The following is a 22310-nucleotide window of genomic DNA, read 5'->3' as shown; positions in this document are numbered from 1 at the left end:
GTGATGTAAGAGAATAAAGTTTAGATGGAAGCATATTATATAATTTTTTACAACGTAGAATTTTTCATGTATTACTTACTGTTAGTAACTCAGCTTATTGTAGAGTATAGTAAGTTTACTGATGATGCTATGTAGTTTATACTTTAGTTTGTCATGCAGTTTATACTGTAGTTTTTTACGTGGTTGTTTAGTAACTACAGCTACATACTATTAACATTCCTTTCCTTTGTTAATGCTCCCCCCCTTCCCCCCCCCCCTTTGATGCTGCTAATCCTGCATAATGCACGGGCATAGTATTGATTTGGAACCCCCCCCGCCCACCTCCTACGCATTTTCCATATGCTGAATTCCTCTTGATATGCAAATTATTTTGTTTAGGCGCTCTTCTTCCCACCTCCCCCCCCTCTAACCCAGCTTAAATATACGCTCCAAGCTTGGGGTGTTTCATTCTTCGCCTGAGGATGGCTGCTTGCGTTGTGGCCGAAACGTCGTGAGAATTGTTTTATTATGTTTTATTTTTATTATTTTATTACTTCCCTTCTACGTGACTTTACCGAAAGAACCAAGAAGGTCGTGAGAATGATTTTATTATGTTTTATTTGTATTATTTTATTATTTCCCTTTTACGTGACTTTACCGAAAGAACCAAGAAGATGAATTCCTGCAGTCACGAAAGCTTTAAATCGAAATATATAATTGGTCCATTAATTTCTTGCACACGTGATTGTTTAACCAGTTTGGCTGTGTCAGATGGTCGAAGGATTCATACCACTATTCTGGCAAATCGCCCGATAATGCTGGATGTAATTACCAGCGAAACAACGTCGTACTCAAAATTGTAAATGTTGTGGATCCACTCTTCAACACACCGGTGGGTTAAAGTAGTGAACTATTTGTCTTTTGTCAACGTGATACATTTTTTACTGATTGGCCGTGTCGGGTGGTGGAGGGTTGCGACACATTTATAAATAACGCAATCTAACCCAAAAACCTTTATTATGAATAATATTGGTTGCGAAAGCCTACGTGTGATGAGTTCTATTTTCTGTAATGTGATGATGAGCGCTGTGTGATGCGAGACGTAATGAGTGCTGTGTTCTACTTACTCTGTGTTAAGTTCTTTGCTGTATTACACGTTGTCTCGGTTCTGGCAGAGCGATGTTTCACACAGTTTTTTCACTTTACATCACTATCATGTCCCACTTGGGTTAGCAATATAAAATTCTCTCTCTCTCAAGCATTGTGCTTACAAGAGCACCCTGTCTGTCTCATATCAATGTTCTTCATTTTGTTTCCAGCATTTTCAGGAGGCCATATTTCCAGATGCGCTTCTTGCCAGCGCTGCTGAAAACGCGCCCTGTAAGTTAAGCCGTTGCGTCCGGAGGTCCGTCGCGACTTTGTTGGACTCGTTTCTGGTGAGGCTGGGAAAGAAGGCTGGTCTTGTGGCTCGATGCTCGTGGGGCGCCTGACCAATGTGCTTCTGTTCCCGAGTTCCATCATCCCTGTGACTGCAGGCCAGGGGCGGGGGATTCTAAGGCTCGCGTGCCGGGTACGGCCTATGACTTTGTGTGTATGTTGAACTTCTTTGGCACCTTCTTGGTTCTTTCGGTAAAGTCACGTAGAATGAAAATAATCAAATAAAACATTATAAGATAATTTTCACGACGTTTCGACAGACCTGGTTTTCACCTGAGGACGGCTGGTTGCGTTGTGGCCGAAACGTCGTGAAAATTATCTTATTATGTTTTATTATATTATTTTATTATTTCCATTCTACGTGACTTTACCGAAAGAACCAAGAAGATGAATCCCTGCAGTCACAAAAGCTTTAAATCGAAATTCTTTGGCACCGTACGTAGCGAACCGCGCTAATCGGTGGTGCAGGGGAAGGACAACAAACTAAACACAACAAGCAGTTTTAAAGAAATTAGTTTTCAGTCTAATTATAATCTGTAACGATGAGAAAACCAATCGCAACAAGAACATTTAGATGACCCCATTTCTCAACTGTTTTGAGTTAGGGGTGTGATTAACAAATTGGCCACACATTCAATTATTTTGCAATGGTGGTCCAGATAAGGAAGATAGCTTTTGTACATTGCAATGCACGTCTTTGCCAATGGCGACATGCTTCCTATCACTTCAAAACAGCTGTAAATTATATTTATTTGTCACTGAGCACCTTAACCATTTGTCCACTTTGGAATTGTGACCCGATGTTGACCCACAGTCTGCTGAGACGGAGCAAAGTTGGTGTCGTGTTGGATTATTATTCATGGCGTTTCTTCTGTATGCTGCCGTCACAGCTTCCTGATGACCCAGATGTTCGCATGGTCTTCATCGAGGCCATGAGGAGGTGCGGTCCATCGCGAACATTTACTACATAGACTCCCTTGTCTGCTGATACATCTGAACCGAGCCAGGCTAATAGCATGGCTAATGGCAATGCACGTTATTTGTGATGCCGAGTCAGTCCACTTAAGATGCAGGATGACCATGTCACCTACATGCCTGTCGACTCATTCATGGAGTTTTTACACACCCCGGACTAGGGAGTCATTTGAGGCCGAGTCGAGTTTGGGGAGGCCCCGGATCGGTTCAGATATTCATCACTGATGGTGGCCGTGAGCGGGAATCGAACCCGGCTTGCTGGGTTTGTAGCACAGCGGACTAACCCTCCGCTCCCCGCAGTCCTCAACGCACTCCCACAGACACGTCCTCGCTTTGTATTGTTTAGTCTGTTCAATAATACACTAACATATGCATACGCTTGACTGAACGTGGGATTGCTGTTTTGTTTTTGTGCACCTTTTCATTGACATTGAGGCTGAGCATGGACCTATGAGCGAGCTGGACCCTGGCTGCCCTCTGAGCCCGGGCAGCCAGGGTTTTACACGAGTGCAAATACCACCATGTACTTGTTACAGTCGTCTCTTGTTAGCGGTATTAATTGGTTCCACGAAAACTATCGCTAATTAAAATGATCGGGAATAAACTATAGGAAATACGATGTGAAGGCTTAATTTGTTCGAAGACGATCAGAAGGTAATAATTTTCACCCTAAAAACATAGTTTATAATATCTAAACACGTAATTTTAATAAATAAACGTTTTAAGAACATATTAAAGCATTCCTATTAATACAAATGGATATATAATTAATACATGGAGCTTAAAAATGTGCATAAATACAACATAAAATTTAAATGCTTACCTTAGGCTAAGAAAATAGATGGCTTACGTATTCATAGAGAGCTGTTTCCAAGCAGCGCACATTAAACATTGGTAAGCTAGCCAATTGCTCTCAAAATGCAAATAAAGGGCAGGTCGCTGATTGGCTGAGGTCTGCTGCTGAGTCCACTTAGGAGAATTTCGATTGGCCTAAATTGGTGGCTGCATGATATAAAACATCGTGAGTTGAAAATTATCGCAAATAGAAAATATGGATTGTGAATCGATGGCATCGTAAACCGAAGGGGGGACCTCACTGTTTGCACTTGGTACGGATTAATACTGGGTGTAGCCCAAGGGTCTTAAACGAAGTGGGCGGGGTTAGTGATGTTAATGTGAGAGATTAGCATGTTAATGTAAAATCGGAGAGCGGTCTCCATGGCGAGCGCGCGGAGGTGTGGCTATGTAGGTGTGATAAATTTAAGATGTTCATGTAAAATCGGAGAGCCAAAGCCACGGGGAAAAAATAAAAAAAGAAATAAAAACTAACATCGGAATGTGGCAGGATAGAAACATCACAGCCAGTTACGACTTAAACTGGTTTATGACGTCCTTCCAATGATTGCTGAGTTTGTACCCATCCTCTCGGTTGAAATTGTGTCTGTGTCTGTATATATGGATGGATTCAAGAACAAATCTTTGTTGATAGCCAGTGGGCTTACAAAGTACCTTCATCTTAGAGAAATCAATTTCGTGTGAGCCCACCGCATTAAAACATTGATCAGCCACGGCCGACATGTTGGTCATACCGTGTTTCAGATCTGCCTTATGCTCACCAACACGGTCCGAAACATGTCGCTTAGTTTCCCCAATGTAACTGCTGCGGCAGACACAGCTTAGTTTGTAGATGCCAGGGTATTGCATGTCAGGAATCCTAACCTTCACAGATGGGATCAGTCTTCTTGGTTCTTTCGGTAAAGTCACGTAGAAGGGAAGTAATAAAATCATAAAAATAAAACATAATAAAATTATTCTCACGACGTTTTGGCCACAACGCAAGCAGCCGTCCTCAGGTGAAAACCAGGTCCATCGAGGCGACAGAGTCTGAATGACTCTGTCGCCTCGACGGACCTGTTTTATTTGTATTATTTTATTACATCCCTTCTACGTGACTTTACCGAAAGAACCAAGAAGATGAATCCCTGCAGTCGCGAAAGCTTTAAATCAAGATGGGATCAGATCACGAATTTTACGTACTGTTCATAATCAAGGTTTTTGGGTTACATTCCATAAGTATAAATATGTCGAAACCCTCCACCACCCGACAAGGCCAATCAGTCAGGGATTTGTCACGTAAACAAAAAGACAAATAGTTACTAGGTCAGCCCACCGGTGTGTTGAAAAGTGAATTCACAACATTTACAATTTGAGTATGACCTTTCGCTGGTAATTACATCCAGCATCATCAGGCGATTTGCCCGATGATGCTGTCACGAAAGCTTTAAGTCAAGTGTTGAGACTCGGTAAGGCTTTCCTGACTAAACGTGCAAAATAACAACACAGGCGTTTCCTGCTTAACGAGCTTTCTTTTCTTTTTTATGAGAATTCGCTAACAATGAAAAATTATAGCCCAAATTTGTTCGATCAACGATCAAATGCATCCCGTGGCGGCAGGGGACGCTGTGGTATAACAGTGCTACAGTATCGTAATACAGCGCGCCACGGCCCGCAGCTGTTTACCAGTCTCCTGTTCTGTGCCATGATTCAGGTGGGGGCCTCGTGGTAGCATCGTAATGGGAGTGTGTGGGGAGCGGTGGTGCAACGGTTAGCGCGCGGAGCTACGAGCCTGGCGACCCGAGTCGATTCCCGCTCGGGGCCAATGCTGGTGATGATTATCAGAACAGGTCCTGGGCCTCACCTAGGAAGACTCGGACTCAAATGAGTACCTGGTGCGGTGTGTAAACATCATCGCCACTGGTGAGATGAAGGCGGCCGGGCGTGGTGCTGGCCACGCACCCCTCGTGTGCAGTACCGGCCTTAATAGGTGCTCGCACTTGGCCCAACAATCTGTTCAGGCTATACGGGGGATCTTGCACTGGTTCTTCATGTGTTGTAAGTGCTAAATGTGGTGTTACTTTATTTTAAAATAATACAGTCATTTGTATTTCTTGTGTTCCAAGAAGATGTTCAAGAGTGGAGAATGTTGGGGGCTTAAACGTAGCTGGCTCAGCTTTTAACATGAAGGGGGGAGAGTGAGTCGGTGGGAAAACGACGATCGTTTAACGAGCTTTCGCTTACCGAGCAGTTCCCGCGGAACGTCTCTCTCGTTAAGCGAGATGATGCGACCGTATGGTCACTTTACACCCTACCGCCCCCCGCCCTCAGAGCCGACAAGATTCCCAGCCACATGTTCAGAGCCTACGTGGAGGCATGCAGCATGGCCGAGATCCAGCAGCAGCAGCACGGGCAGCAGGGTGAGTACAAGCAGTGGGGCAATTACGGCAGAGGATTGGCGAGCGGGTGGAGTGGGATGGCAAGCGTGGGGAGTGGGATGGCGAGCGTGGTGAGCGGGATGGCGAGCGTGGTGAGCGGGATGGCGAGTGTGGGGAGCGGGATGGCGAGCGTGGGGAGCGGGATGGCGAGCGGGTGGAGTGGGATGGCGAGCGTGGGGAGCGGGATGGCGAGCGTGGGGAGAGGGATGGCGAGCGTGGGGAGCGGGATGGCGAGCGTGGGGAGCGGGATGGCGAGCGTGGAGAGCGGGATGGCGAGCGTGGGGAGCGGGATGGCGAGCGTGGGGAGCGGGATGGCGAGCGTGGGGAGCGGGATGGCGAGCGTGGGGAGCGGGATGGCGAGCGTGGGGAGTGACTTTACCGAAAGAACCAAGAAGATGAATCCCTGCAGTCACGAAAGCTTTAAATCGAAATTTAACCGCCTCTACGGGGAGGGTTTCCACATAACTTTGAGATCCTTCAACAAGCTCCGTGATAAGAAGGCTCAGCTAATCGAGTCTCTCACCTTCCTGAAGAGATGCCGCGACTCTAAGGTAATACCAAACGCATTTACACTAACATCTGCTGCTGTAACTTCTTCTAATGCGAAACGAATTAATGCTACTCCCTGCACCCTCCCTTGGTGCTGCTGGTCCTGCATAATGCATGGGCATAATATGACTATGAAACCCACCCACCCACCTCCTACGCATTTCCCATGAATATGCTAAATTCCTCTTGATATGCACATTAATTTTGTTAAGGCGCTCTTCCACCTGCAACCCAGCTTATATATAAGCTCCTAGCTTGGTAGTGTCTCATTCTTCACCTGAAGACAGCTGCTTGCATTGTAGCCGAAACGTCGTGAGAATTATTTTATTTTATTATGTTTTATTTTTATTATTTTATTACTTCCCTTCTACGTGACTTTACCGAAAGAACCAAGAAGATGAATCCCTGCAGTCACGAAAGCTTTAAATCGAGAAATGTAACCAGTTAGTTGAAGCACTGAAGGCCAATACCACCAATGTTATCTCGAGTGAGTTGAGGAACACTCTACAGCCCATGCTGGCTTCCAGTGTTGTAAAGACTCCTGAAGGAGTTTGGAAAGAAGAGTGGCCACGCTCCAATGAACATTCGACTACCCGATTGGAAAGGTGGCATGAGAAATGTGGAAACTTTTGACTTTGTGCACTTCAGCTGCAAAGCCTGAACATTACGGTGACATCTGGGGGCCGTTGAACTCCACAACGTGACAATATCGGTCACCAAGAAGCAGAGAGCTGCTTGGCCCGGATTGGGATTTACCCAAAGTTTCTCCAAAAATATGTGAACCAAAGCAAAGATAGTGGCTGGGTAGATCTCTTCACAGTCATCCACCGATTAGCATGGGGATCCCCAGCACGTATGAGGAGGAGGACATCGTCCTTGCCATCCTGCAGTCCGGAACAACTACTAGACAATACCACCAGTTATCAACCCATCTCACTCCTCTCCACCGCAAGTAACCCTTTGTAGAAGGCGCTTCTGGCCCGAAGAAACTCGCCGGTTTTAAGCCAGCCTGTTAGTAGCTGTGACCAGATCCTTGCTCTCACAAGCCAAGTTGAGGCTGGTTTTCGATGGAAACAGAAAACAGCCGTGGTATGAATGGATTTATCATCTGTCTGTGATGACACAGTGTGGCAACGTAGCTAAAGTATCTAGGCTCATCAAATGCCAGTAAAACCGTACATTTCATCGGAGTCTTACTCGAAAAATTGCTGGTACTGTATTGCGTGCATCTATATATAGAGGCCAGCAGAGCAATGACATTCAACAATGTCCTCCAGCAAGGCTCTGTGCTCACTCCCCACTGCTTTTCAACGTAATCACGAGCAGCATCATCAGGACGGCATCCCGTATATTAATTTATGCGGACGACATTGCACTTGTGGTACAGTCCAAGGCACAACAACAGCCACTAGTCTCCCATCGGCCACACTCTCACAGGCGACCTCAAGACCCCGGATGCCACTCTCCAACATGGTCAAGACTGGCAACACCTTCCCATCTGAACGACAAGGCTGCCATCCGCTTGACAGTGACCTTATTATGGGCGGAAGGTAAAACGTGAAGCCAGCCCAAAACACCTCAGACTGAATAGAAGCCGCAGCTTCAGAAGCCACCTCAAAGGGGCCTTCAACAAACCCCATGGTCTGGGTTGAGTCTCACAGAGAGACCGAGCGGGCACCACATGGTGGGGGGGGGGGGGGGCGCAAATGCACGCACAGCAGCGGCATTGGCGCTGCTGGTCTATTCAACCACAGAGCACTGATCCCCTGTACACTCGCAAAGCCCTTGGATCCACAACTCAACTCTGCAATGGGCACCGCAAGCAGGATGTTTGATTAACCCCCGTGCAATGCTTGCCCCACACTGGGCCGAATTAATCCACCTGTATCAGAACCAAAGAGATGCCCAGACCTGCTGAATATACCCAGTGCATCCTGGACGATCTGGAACTTACCTATCCACCAGGAGCTTCCAAACCCCCTCCCACCCCTGCTCATCTCGCAGTTGCCTGAAGGAACAGTGGCGTGAATTGTAGAGCAACGCACTCATCACGAACAACCTCTTCCCATGGTTCAGTGCTCAGCCTTAAATCAGTGCAGAACATGGCGTGGCAGATGCTGTCACCTCCTCCATCAAATGGGAAAACGAAGATCAGTCCGCAGTCATCAAAGCTAGATCATGGATCACATAATCCAACACTGTCCAACACCGCCTATTCGCGAAGCAGTATCGCCAATATCCACCAAGCCTCCACAAAGGCTTAATGACTTCGATGTACACGTCTGTTTCAATGTTTACCTTGCCATACGACATGAGGAGTATTGAGTTGTATGCGAGTGAGTTTTTGTGATTTACCTTGGTGCTGATGTTGTTTTTGTCACAGACACGTTGCCCGTGGGAGGAGTTCCCTCTGAACCGATGGACGTCGTGCGGCAGAGCCTGGAGTCACTCCCCTCTGTCGCCTCCCTTGCAGCCAGGAGCCCGGACACACAGGATGGTCAGCACCCATGCCCGTGTGCGTGTGTGCGTGTGCGTGCATGTGTGTGTGTGCATGTGTGTGTGTGTGTGCATGTGGGTGTGTGCATGTGTGTGTGCGTGCCCGTGTGTGTGCGTTTTTTTTGCATTGGGTGGGGAGCAGTAGTGTAGCGGTTCGCGCGCTGTGCTACGAACCCATCGACCCGAGTTCGATTCCCGCTTACAGCCAACACCAGTGATAATTATCTGAATCGGTCCTGGGCCTCCCCCAGGTCGACTCAGCCTCAAATGAGTACCTGCTGCGGTGTGTAAACATCGCCACTGGGAAGACAAAGGGGTTCGGGCGTGGTGCTGGCCACCCACCCCCTCGTGTGCCGTGCCGGCCTTCATAGGTGCTCGCTTACAGCACTTGCCCCAACAGTCTGTGAAGGCTACACGGGGGATCTTTGTCTTTGTTTATTTCCATTGTGGGGAATTGTTTATCCTTGTGGTGGTTAGTGGTGGTGCAGTAGTTGCCCCACTCTGCTAGGAACTTGGCGACCCATGATTGATTCCTGCGCCTGACCACTCTTGAGTGACCTATATATATGAACTGATCCTGCGCCTCCCATAGGTTGACTCAGCCTTTAATGGGTACTTAGTGTGGTGTGTGAACGTCAGCGCTGGGGAGACCAAGACACTTTTAAATATAGATGGAGCACTAATTTCTTTACAACTGCTTTTTGTGTTCCGTTTGTTGACCTTCCCCTGCACCTAATTAGCACGGTTGGCTACGTACGGTGTGAAAGAAGTTGTACATACATTTAGCAGCACCTTGCCTCAACAGTGTTGGAAGGCTATGTGGAGGATCTCTGTATGTATTTGTGTATAGACCATGGCTATGGGTTATTCTTCGTGCTTTCTGAGTTGCAGACCCTCTGCTCACAATCATGTATTATAGTATTTGGCTGATATACATTTCCACATGATGATAAGCCACTTCATTGGGCTATCATTTGTGATAGCCAGGTCGCTTCTGAAAAGAGCTATGTAGCTCAATGGTCTGTACCTGGTAAAATTAAATAAATATTTCGTGTATGCCATTGATCAATGCCAAGTAAGACCCACTGGGAAATGCAGTATTGTGGGCAGGCCCGAATAAAGTTGTGTGGCTGGGTATCAGAGCCATTTTCTGTTCACCTTGGGGTGCAACAGGGATGTCCACTGGACCCCCCTATGCTACTCAATGTCTTCTTTGACCACGTAGCTCAATAAGCTTTCCAGAGATGTACGGTATTCTCTCGTTATAACCTGGTGCTGTATAGTGCTGTAATGTGATGATGTGTAGTGCTGCAATGTGGTGCTGTGTAGTGGTGTGTATAGTGCTCTGTATAGTGGGGCTGTAATGTAGTGGGGTGTGTATCGTGGTTCTGTATAGTGGTGTGTATAGTGGTGTGTATAGTGGGGTGTATAGTGGTGCTGTAACTTAGTAGTGTAACATGGTGCTGCGTCGTGGTGCTGTATCGTGGTGTGTGTAGTGATGTAATGTAGTGGTGTGTATAGTGGTACTGCGTCGTGAGGTGTATAGTGGTGCTGTATAGTTGTGTGTGTAGTGGTGTAACGTAGTGGGGTGTATAGTGGTGATGTATCGTGGTGCTGTAACTTAGTGGTGTAACATAGTGCTGTATAGTGGTGTGTGTAGTGGTGTAACGTAGTGGGGTGTATAGTGGTGCTGCGTCGTGGTGCTGCGTCGTGGTTCTGTATAGTGGTGTGTATAGTGGTGTGTATAGTGGTGCTGTAACTTAGTGGTGTAACATGGTGCTGCGTCGTGGTGCTGTATCGTGGTGCTTTCCGTGATGTTGCACGCGAGCAGCAGTGTCACATCTCGTGCTGCGTGTGGAGGAGTACCTGCGGGAGCTGCATGGGGCCGATCCTCCCCGGGAGCTCCGCCTGGGCCCCGTTGCCAAGGAGCACCTTCAGGTGGGCAATGGGCACCGCAGGTGACGACGCCTGGGGATTAGCATGGCCACCTCCCCTGAGGTCCAAACAATGCAGGACAAAGTCATTCAAGTTAAAGCGAGTCCCCTGCTCAAATGAGCAATGAGGTGATTGCTCCTCTCCCGTTTATAGCCCTAAGCCAGTCAGAAAAGAAATCCGCATTCTTATGGCGAGGTATGGAGTCTATTCTTGGGACATCTGCTTATGCCTTTTCCACAAAGTGTTTTTTTATTTATCGATCCGGGAGGATTGGAACTTACAACCTTCAGATAGGGAGCTGCTCGCTCTGCCGGTGAGCTACCTGGAGAATAATGCACATATGTCATTGTCTAGAGTGGGGTGCGTTGTGTACGTGTAGTGATATAGAACGGATCACTACGGCGCGTAGCACTAAGTACAGTAGAATGAGGAAATATGGGTGTAGAGGCTAGCACACCATGCAGTACCACACAGTGGGTTGCTCGGGTGCATGGTACTGGGTGATTGCAGAGAGAGGCTGATGAGTCCTACCGACAGAGTAGGGGATAGCAGCCACTCCGCCAGCACAGCGAGTGAATGCCACGTAATTGGTCACTAGGGAGCTGGTGCGGGCTGCTGGCAGAAGGGGGCATATGAGGATGAGTCACCCCGGCCTCGGGTGAAGCACGCGATGGGCCAGGGTGAGGAATGTGGGGCAAAGGTGACCGAGGGGACACCGGAAGTGTAGCCGGGAATCTTCTGGAGGGTTCCTGAAGGGGGCGTGGTTAAGGGCGGAGCCGGGCAGGTGGCACGAGCAAGGTGACCTGGAACCTTCGGGAACGTTCCAGAAGGGGGCGTGGCCGAGGGCGGAGCTAGGCCGCGCCGAGAGAGATAAAAGGGAAGCCCAGATCGAAGAGCGGGGCTGTCTGCAGGTGAAGTGAACCCGAGGTGCTACGTCTTCATCTCTTTCTCTGATGTCAGGTCAGACGGCACGTTGGCTGCTCTGACCCGTTTATAGTTATCCCGTGTGTAACGGTGTGTAAGAGATAGGCATATTGTAGTCCCGTGTGTAACGGGGTTATATAGTGTAGAATAAACGTTGTTGCCTCCTAACTCGTGTCTCCGAAGTGACTCACTACATACAAATGTTGGACTTCTTTCGCGCCGTACGTAGTCAACCGTGCTAATCGAAATGTGCAATGATCATGCATATGATAAAAATTGGTCTTTTAATGTCCCCACCTCATTCCAGCTCATTCTGGACTTACAGTTCATCGATTATCCAGCACGCGATTATTCGGCTTCCAACATTATTCAGGGGTCTCAGGCACTGGCGGAGCCACGGGGGGTGGGGGTGGGGTGGCACGTGCCCCCCCAATGATCCGATTCCTAATTTTGATCGGATTATTGGGGTTTATTAGTAATAAATCGGCATTTTGTGACCCCCACTGCCACCCTGTAGCATATTATGATAGGACAATAGTCTGAGTCAATAATTGGCAATAAGTAACGGCAAAGCGGTTATAAGTGACTCGCAGAATTGTGCGCAGTTGCGTATACAGTCCACGACTTCCCTGAAGGCATCAACACCTTCAGCGAGCGCGATGCCGATCACACACGGTTCGAATTCGACCCTCGATCGATGGTTGCGCCATCGCCGCACACGCGTCAAATAAAAAGCAAGAGACAAGTCTTTACTAACAACTCCTCTGTCATTTTTCATTGCTGGAGGGGTTGCCCCCCCCCACCTGAAAATCCTGGCTCCACCATTGGTCCCAGGCTGATCCGGCGAAATCGGCAAAATCGCTCCAAAGGCAGCAACCAGTCCGGCCATCGGCACCGTGTGTGACAAAGAAAAAGGAGCAAATGCTATATACAGTAGGTTATACAGTACATCCAGTACATACAACCTAAAAAATGAAAATACTGCATGTATATACAATTTTCATGACTAATAACTACAGTCATAAAAACTGAAAATATACAGTGTGATCTGGCCAAAAGTGCGTGAATTCGGCGTTCGCCGGAGCACCGGTCTGAAGCCTGCATCAGCACGGCGATCGTCCAACCCATGTCGTTGCAACAAGGGCGTAGCAGTACGGACATCGCCCCGTGCAGAGTCTTCGAGATTGGAATGATAAGTATGGTACAGTAAATACAGTAACGGTAGGATTGTTTTATTCATATGTTTATTTATGATAATGTCAAATCGTAAACAAATTTTAAACACTTAAAAAAACATATAAATAACTAAAAACAATGTCATACAAGAATGTGCTAAATAAGCCATTTTGTAAAATGATGTAGTGATTATCCGCTCGTTTTTGAAAATCCGGCACCCCCTTCCCCCCGAAGCTGCTGGATAACCGATGATCTACTGTATCAACTCAACTCCAGAGTTCAGACCTTGACAGTGTCCATGGTCTCTCTTCAGCTCCTCGTCCTCTGCTCTTCAACAGTTTTATGTAATGACATAAGTTGGGGTATTCGTTGCTATTTAGAAAGAAACTGTCATAAATTCCATCTTAATTGTCCAAGACCTCTTCCATGCACTTGCTTGGTGCAACCCTTGGGGATCATTGAACAAGTTGCGAGGTCTTCCACACCTTCATCTGTGGCCGAGTAGCAGGGATAGCGGGTGCACGTCATGTTACGCCGTCACTCTCCACCGCAGTTATTATTATTGTCGGGCTCGTTTACAAGGGAGAGCAGCCCCACTGAATCTCAATACTTTGTTTTAGAAGTGGCTGATGTTGCTATCTTGCATACCAGTCGAGTAATTTAGAAGTGGGTGATGTTGCTCTCTCTCATCCCAGTCGAGTGATTTAGAAGTGGGTGATGTTGCTCTCTCTCATCCCAACCGAGCCACTTGGAGGTGATTTTGCAGCATTGAGACATTTGGCCAATGCCAGTTACTTCCTGTTGTTGTTTTTCTCTCTCTCTCCCACAGTTGGTCGACCTGCTTCTCAACAGCTTCTGCAAGGCGGTGACCGGTGTCTGCGCCATGCACCACGACTTCAGGTGAGGGAGTGGCACACCGCCCCGAAACGTGAACTTAATTACCGTGGTCTGCTGTGTGTACGATGCTGTATCCTACTGTGTGTACTAAGCTGTACTCTGCTGTGTGTATGATGTATGATGCTGTACCGTGCTCTTTGTACAACGCTTATCATGCAATGTGTACTTTGCTCTACCGGGCTGTGTGTACTAAGCTGTATTGTGTGTACTATGCTGAACCGTGCTATGTGTACGATGCTCTACTGCGATGTGCTATGCTGCACCGTGCTGTGTGTACTATGCTGCGCCCGTCCTGTGTGTTGTGCTGCAGGCTGCCTGACTGGAGTTGCCGGTTCGTGTTGATGCTCGCGGGCCTGAGCTGGCTTCACAAGCCGCTACTCAGCAGAGTGTGGGCCCTCCTCCTCAAACAGGTTCCACCTCCTCCTCATGACTTACATCATCACTAACCTCATCACTAACCACTTTATGACCCTTATTATCCTGATCATCACCGAACTCAGTATCATCATCATCACATATCTAGTATTACTGGAGGGGGTGTTTTATTGGAGAAAATGTGCTATGGGAGTGTGTGCTATTGGGCATGTGCTATTGATGGGTTGTGCTCTGGATTGATTGCGCTGTTCGAAGGTGTGTGCTGGGGATTGGGTGTACCATATATGCAGGGTATGTTACTGGGGTGTGTGTGTACTTACTCACTTGATGCAGCAAATCTGGCTGTGACGGTCCCACCTGATGACGGAGACTTTTGTTGCCTCCGAAACGTCGTGATTTTTATTTTTATTAATTTAAATTAAATTTTTTACCTACGTGACTTTACCGAAAGAACTAAGAGTATGAATCCTTGCAGTCACGAAAGCTTCAAATCTGGAATGTGTGTGTGCTGTTAGTGGATGTGTGAGATTAGGTTTTATACAGTTTAAAACCTAATCTCATACGCTATTAGAGGGTGCGTGCTCTTAGGATGTATGCTACGGGATGGTGTGTGTGTTATCGAAGGCATGTCCTGTGATGTGTGTGTGTGTGCTATAGAAGGCTTGTGCTATGGATCGTGTGTGCTCAGGGCCAGCAGCTAAGCGATTGCCACATACTGGGCCTGGCCGCTTTGCTGGCGCTCGTACACCGGCACCGCAGCGCCTTCCCGCTCGTGACGGCCCTGCCTGCATCCACTGCCACCGACCCTGCAGAGCCACTCCTGCAGGCCGTGCCGTTCACGGAGAGCGTGGCCGCGGCGCTGCCCTGCAGCTCCGCCGTGGAGATGCTCCTCTCGTTGCGGTGAGTGGCATCGGTGCGGCCCTGGGTCCAGCTCCTACACGACGAGTCCCCTCCCCGTTCCCTCTCCATCCGCGTTCAGTGCAGGAAATGTCCCACGACAATCCAGGAGGAAACCTCAGAGGGCTTCCCAACTCGAATGAGTCGAGAGAGAGACCTCGCGTTAGGGGGAAGACGAAGATTTAAATGTGAGGGATAAGCCTAATCTAATATTTAGCCTTTGGCCACTTACAGCCAATCTATGATTGGGTGGACTGGTGTAAGCAGGTAACTTGTCACAACGTGTCTGTGTGAGTAATTTAACATGACACCACGTGTGTGTATAAACAAAACAGTTAGGGACATTGTTAATCAGCCTGCGTCTTATCAGAAGGCACCCCTCCTCCTCCCCCCACAGACAAAGATCACTAACCATTTTCCGATCCCTCCAACTGTGCCCCGTATTATGACTTTTGCCCCCTACTATCATAAAAGGCTTCTCCCATTACGTCCGTCTTCTGTGTAAGGGGGGTTGGGGGGGTAGGGGGATTTCTACCATCTTTGCAGCTCATTAGCGCCGATGAGACTGTCCTCAATGGCTTCGTCTTCCAAGTTCTATTTCTTTTTGCGGAAAAAGGCAAGACCTACCTAAGGAGGCATGGTTGGGCCGATTCCTCTTCCCAGCTCTCAGCAATCCCCCACTTCGTTGGGTCCAGCCAGCGCTTCGCATTGTGCAGACCCACGGAACCTGTCGCATTTCCGGAAATTTGAGAGAGCCTCCCTCGCCTACCGGTAACATAAGGGAGCATTAATCCAGTGCATGTGAGTTTGCGATTCTTAATAAAGGCGGAGATTCGGGAATGTAGTGTTTTGAGATAAATAAAAAAAGTCCCTCAGGATCCGTGAGGGGACCAAACCTCAGGAAGTACAGAATTTTGGGGAGGATCATAATTATTTTTAAATGTGCCATATTGCGAAGGGAGAGGAGTGGGGGACATCGATGAGAAGAGTGAAGATAATGAGGTAGCTTCTTAAATCGCCCTACATTACTAAAACATCTAAATATTTTTTCTGGTAAATATTAATACAACACCAATGTTCAGGGTCTTAAGGGAGAGAGTGGAGGGGGGTGCGATCGCCCTTATCGCCCCCTCATTCAGGATAGCACATCGTGTGATACAGCTGCAAGTCATGCATTGGGGGTGGTGTGAGCCAATCGGGAGAGGTGCACGTGGAGCCAGTGGGAGCTGTTAACTCTACCAGCTTCCCACTCATCCTTTATTATGTTGTGTGTTTTGGAGTGTCGCGTCAAACTCGGATTTAATGTGACGGAGAGGAATCCTTGCCTATAAACATTTGGCAGTTTACCAGCATTAGTTCGAGTTAGGAAGTCTGACTGCTGATGAGACACTGACTGTTTTTAAACACCAGTCCAGAGTTTGTGTTGAATTAATGCTGCTGAAATGGTGGCTGATATGAAAGAACAGATGTAGTAAAGTGACGTGTTGCCTGCTTATTTGTTGTGTTACTTATATTCTCCACAGATACGATGCTCATGATTATTTTGTCATAAGTGCTTACGAGAAGTAGTTCCAGTAAACAACTGTGGTGTAAGGCCAGGGTGGAAAATCCTTTCCTTTCTGAGGGTCAAATGGGAATTTCAAATACCTTTTCTCTGGGCTGCAGAATTGCTCACAGCTTGGCATTATTCAGTAATAATTCACACAGTTGTTAGGACTCACACTGCATTCAAATAGAAATGCATAGCCAGGTCGAGGATATTCCTCTCTAGTATCAGAATGATACTACTAAGCTGCTCGCAGTGATGGATTGTTTTCAGGTCGTTTCAAATTTGTTTGGGGCATGAGGCTGCAGGCCGTGTGAAATATATAGCCACAAGCCAAATGAGGGAAGTCGCTGTCTGTGTGAGTGAATTCACGGCCACATGAGGACCGAAGTCATGGGCCGTATGAGTGAAATCATCGGCTGTGTGAGTGTATGTATGTATGTTGAACTTCTTTCGCACCGTATGTAGCCAACCGTGCTAATCGGAGGTGCAGTCGTGGGCCGTGCGAGCGACAACGCCGGCCGTGCGAATGACGTCGTGGGCCCTGTCTGGCATGTAGGCTCCATGTTTCCACCCTTGCTATAAAGCGGCAAGGTTATCGCGCTGGGCTGGCCTCTGAGAATCGGAGCGTCTGTGCTGCGTGTATGGTGGATGATGACATTGAGTCTGTGGAGGCCGTGACTCTGCGAGTGACGCTGTCTCTGGCCAGGCTGTGCACGGCACTGCTCTCCTTCTCTCTTTCCGCTGCCGGCGCCGAGGAGACCGCGCTGAGCGAGAACTTCACGAAGAAGGTACGACGAGGCTGTGGCGGGGTCTGTGGCTGTGATGTCTGTGGTTGTAACGCCTGTGTGGCTGGGATGTCTGTGGTTGTAACGCCTGTGTGGCTGTGGTGTCTGTGTGGCTGTGATGTCTGCGGTTGTGATCCCTCTATGGCTGTGATGTCTGTGGTTGTAACGCCTGTGTGGCTGTGATGTCTGTGGTTGTAACGCCGGTGTGTTTGTGATGTCTGTGGCTGTGGTGCCTGTGTGGCTGTGATGTCCGTGGTTGTAACGCCTGTGTGGCTGTGATGTCTGTGTTTGTAACGCCTGTGTGTGTTTGTGATGCGTCTTTGTCTCAGTTCCTCTTTCTCGCCGATCGAGTGAGTTTTCCTCGGAATAAGGGGACATCGGCGGATGGATCTCCCTCCCTGCACCTTGATCCCTTTTTACCACAGGTAAATTGAGACCCTGCATGTGTGTATGTGTGAATCAGTTTATTTGTTTAAACACACGCACACAAGGCGCTACCACGAATGATGGGTTTATTGTTGAAGACAGAGGTCATGATTCAACCATGGCGAGGAAAGCACGTGTCAAAGGCAGCCGTCGTGACCAACACCAGGTGACGTTTATTTGAATGGGTCCTGGGCTTGCCCTAGGTCGACTCAGCTTCAAATGATAACCTGGTGCAGTGTGTAAACATTGTCAATGGGGAGACAAAGGTGGTTGGGCGTGGTGCTGGCCACCCATGCGCGCACATACACACACACAAAAGGTTTGTGTGTGTGTGTGTGGTCAGTGCTTCATCTCACACACACAAATCTCATCGTTATCATTCGTCGTTTGTTTGTGACGGATTGCCCTTCACGCTGGCGCGTCTTGGAGAGCGCTTTGCACGTGATCAGTGACTTCGTGGCCTGTTTAGAATGACATCGCGGGATCTCTTTCTGGTGCAATGTGTCCGCAGCTGGGCGAGCTGGCGCACACTTCCGGTGTGCAGGCTGCGTGCAGCGCGCTGGCCTCATCATCGCCGCTGCAGCGCTCACTCGAGCAGCACGGCCCTCGGGTGAGAGACTCCTCACTCACCACTCCTCACTCACCACTCACCACTCCTCACTCACCACTCCTCACTCCTCACTCACCACTCCTCACTCACCACTCCCCACTCTCCACTCCTCACTCTCCACTCCTCACTCTCCACTCCTCACTCACCACTCTCCACTCCTCACTCTCCACTCACCACTCCTCACTCACCACTCCCCACTCTCCACTCCTCACTCTCCACTCCTCACTCACCACTCTCCACTCCTCACTCACCACTCCTCACTCACCACTCCTCACTCACCACTCCTCACTATCCACTCCTCACCACTCCTCACTCACCACTCCTCACTCACCACTCCTCACTATCCACTCCTCACTCACCACTCCTCACTCTCCACTCCTCACTCACCACTCACCACTCCTCACTCTCCACTCTCCACTACTCACCACTCCTCACTCCTCACTCACCACTCCTCACTCACCACTCTTCACTGACCACTCCTCACTCTCCACTCTCCACTCACCACTCCTCACTCACCACTCCTCACTCTCCACTCCTCACTCACCACTCCTCACTCACCACTCACCACTCCCCACTCCTCACTCCTCACTCTCCACTCCTCACTCACCACTCCTCACTCACCACTCCTCACTCACCACTCACCACTCCCCACTCCTCACTCCTCACTCTCCACTCTCCACTCACCACTCCTCACTCACCACTCCTCACTCTCCACTCCTCACTCACCACTCCTCACTCACCACTCACCACTCCCCACTCCTCACTCCTCAATCTCCACTCCTCACTCACCACTCCTCACTCTCCACTCCTCACTCACCACTCCCCACTCTCCACTCCTCACTCCTCACCACTCTTCACTCACCTCTCACCACTCCTCACTCACCACTCCCCACTCTTCACTCTCCACTCCTCACTCTCCACTCACCACTCACCACTCTCCACTCCTCACTCTCCACTCACCACTCCTCACTCACCACTCCTCACTCACCACTCCTCACTCTCCACTCTCCACTCACCACTCCTCACTCACCACTCACCACTCACCACTCCTCACTCACCACTCCTCACTCACCACTCCTCACTCCTCACTCACCACTCCTCACTCCTCACTCTCCACTCCTCACTCTCCACTCTCCACTCTCCACTCCTCACTCCTCACTCACCACTCCTCACTCCTCACTCCTCACTCACCACTCCTCACTCACCACTCCTCACTCCTCACTCACCACTCCTCACTCACCACTCACCACTCCTCACTCTCCACTCTCCACTCCTCACTCTCCACTCCTCACTCTCCACTCACCACTCCTCACTCCTTACTCTCCAATCCTCACTCCTCACTCTGCACTCCTCACTCACCACTCCTCACTCACCACTCCTCACTCACCACTCTCCACTCCTCACTCACCACTCCTCACTCACCACTCTCCACTCCTCACTCACCACTCCTCACTCACCACTCACCAATCCTCACTTCTCACTCACCACTCACCACTCTCCACTCCTCACTCACCACTCCTCACTGACCACTCCTCACTCACCACTCCCCACTCCTCACTCACCACTCCTCACTTCTCACTCACCACTCACCACTCCTCACTCACCACTCCTCACTCACCACTCCACCACTCCTCACTCACCACTCCTCACTCTCCACTCCTCACTCACCACTCCTCACCCACCACTCTTCACTCTACACTCCTCACCACACCTCATCCACGATGCAATGCAGGTGCAAATGTACTTAATAGATTTGTAAGATCATCCGTGCAGTCCTCGACTGCTGAGATGGTTTGTAAGTCAGAACACAATAATGCACTGTATTTAAATGCACATACGGTCACTTTTATAAAATAAAAAAAGATCACGGCTCAACAACAAAGGGAAGCAGTGTTAAACTCATAAATAAGAATAAATATTGTTGATTTGCAATGAGTCCCCACAATTGCACACACGCACAGACATGCACCAAAGACAACGATCCCCCGTGTAGCCTTCAGTCTGTTGGGGCAAGTGCTTGTGAGTGAGCAGCGCCTATGAAGGCCAGCACTGTGGCACATGAGGGGGTGGGTGGCCAGCACCATCCCAGGCCACCTTTGACTCCCCAGTGGTGACGGTTAAACACTGCACCAGGTACTCATTTTAGGTTGAGTCGACCTAGGACCCATTCAAATAATCGTCACTGGTGTTGGTCGTGAGCGGGAATCGAACTCGGGTCGCCGGGTTGGTAGCGCAGCGCGCTTACAACTGCACTACCACTCCCCACGCACGCACACAGGCGCACACACCCCCTTTCACACACAAAGACAAAGATCCCTCGTATATAATCAACGATTTTTGGGTTTAGATCGCGTTATTTATAAATGTGTCGTAACCCTCCACCACCCGACACGGCCAATCAGTAAAAAAGTGTCACGTTGACAAAAGACAAATAGTTCACTGCTTTAGCCCACCGGTGTGTTGAAGCGTGAAACCACAACATTTACAATTTGAGTACGACGTTTCGCTGGTAATTGCATCCAGCATCATCGGGCAATTCGCCAGAATGGTGAGGCTCTGCTGTGTCTCCCGTTCTTATATAGAGCAGCAGCAGGGTGACGTCATCATTAACTCATTAACTCATCAGGTGCAAAGATTTGAGGGGGGGTTATTGTAATTATATACTTGATTAGTAATAAGGCTATTGTTACGATGCGAGTTGTAGATTAGTAATCATTTGGAATGTGTTCTATTGTGATTATGCTACATTAATAATCAGTTAGTGCTTGTTTCCCTTATAAGGAATTGTAATGCATCTTATTTAATAATACGCTTCCAGGCCGCACTAAGCCTGTAGCTGTCTGAGCGATTAAAGTTATTTCTGTTTCTCTCAATCTCAATGGATTCTCTAATTAGTCTTTGCCAGTAGTAACTAGTTTTACACAACACTTCAACGTTGTCAAAATCAATTGAGTGTCCCTGTTGGCAAGCATGTTCTGCCACTGCCGACAGTTGTGTTTGCGATAGTTTAATATTTCTCTGGTGTTCTTTTAGTCTTACACTAACGTTACGCCCTGTCTGTCCAATATAGCATCTGCCACATACACAATTAATCCGATATACACCTTCTGTTGATAATTTAGGTAATTCGTCTTTAGTGCACGTTACTAGTTGTTGAATTTTGTGTACTGTACCAAATCTTACTGTAATGTTTTGCTTTTGCAAAACACGGGCTAATTTGTCAGTTACTCCTGAGATAAATGGTATTTTTATTGTTTTAATAATCTGATCGCTTTCAGCAGTGTTGCTTTGCGATCGTGATTTGGCATTTAGTGCTCTGTTAATTTGAGCATTATTGTAGCCATTCTGTCTTAGTGCTTCTTTAACATGTTTAATCTCTCTCACTAGACTTTCATCATCTGACACTGTTTTAGCCCGATGTATGAGCGTCTTGATAAGAGAGGATTTCTGAGCTGGGTGATGATGCGATTTCGCATTCAGATAGGCATCAGTGTGCGTTTGCTTTCTGTAAACGCTGTGTGTTATTTTACCATTTAGGCCATGCCCAAGTAAAATATCCAGGAACGGGAGTGTGTTATTCACCTCCATTTCCATGGTGAACTGAATGGCCGGGTTTTGTGCATTGAGATGATTTAGAAAATCGTTAAGTGTATCTTTACCATGTGGCCAGACAACCAAAGTGTCATCCACATATCTAAACCAAAAGGATGGTTTTAATGTGCTCAAGGCAAGTGCTCTGGTTTCAAAGTTTTCCATGTACAAATTTGCTATAGCAGGAGATAAAGGAGAGCCCATTGCTGCTCCCTCCCTTTGTTTAAAGAATTCACCTCTCCATAAGAAGTAAGTGTTATTTAAAGAATGGTCAGCGAGTTTCGGAATATCTTTTGGTAAATCTGTATTCTTTACCAGTGTATCAAGTAATTTAAGCGACTCGCTCACTGGAACCTTAGTGAATAGCGAAATCACATCAAAACTCACCAAAATATCATTAGGGTTAAGTTTAATATATTTGATCATATTCACAAGAT

General features: G+C 48.2%; 1 protein-coding gene across 7 annotated transcripts in view; it reads left to right on the top strand.

The window, feature by feature from the left end:
- The window catches only part of FANCA (FA complementation group A), a 158072-nt gene that overhangs the window by 73452 nt on the left and 62310 nt on the right, over positions 1 to 22310 (top strand). For all 7 annotated transcript variants that reach the window (XR_013586503.1, XM_078603618.1, XM_078603614.1 and 4 more), the window contains exons 19-29: positions 1299 to 1359; positions 2307 to 2356; positions 5557 to 5645; positions 8596 to 8709; positions 10540 to 10646; positions 13573 to 13643; positions 13951 to 14050; positions 14704 to 14915; positions 17168 to 17249; positions 17576 to 17671; positions 18184 to 18282. Coding sequence is in view for 6 of the 7 variants with exons in the window: in XM_078603618.1 (XP_078459744.1) it covers positions 1299 to 1359; positions 2307 to 2356; positions 5557 to 5645; positions 8596 to 8709; positions 10540 to 10646; positions 13573 to 13643; positions 13951 to 14050; positions 14704 to 14915; positions 17168 to 17249; positions 17576 to 17671; positions 18184 to 18282 (1081 nt within the window). In the remaining variant the exon portion in view is untranslated. The remainder of the gene's footprint in view (positions 1 to 1298; positions 1360 to 2306; positions 2357 to 5556; positions 5646 to 8595; positions 8710 to 10539; positions 10647 to 13572; positions 13644 to 13950; positions 14051 to 14703; positions 14916 to 17167; positions 17250 to 17575; positions 17672 to 18183; positions 18283 to 22310) is intronic.

The sequence above is a fragment of the Lampetra planeri genome, chromosome 20 (assembly GCF_965212315.1).
Source record: "Lampetra planeri chromosome 20, kcLamPlan1.2.h2, whole genome shotgun sequence".
Lineage (NCBI taxonomy): Eukaryota > Metazoa > Chordata > Hyperoartia > Petromyzontiformes > Petromyzontidae > Lampetra > Lampetra planeri.
Note: the sequence above shows the minus strand (reverse complement) of the source record. Positions and strands in the feature narration are given on the sequence as shown.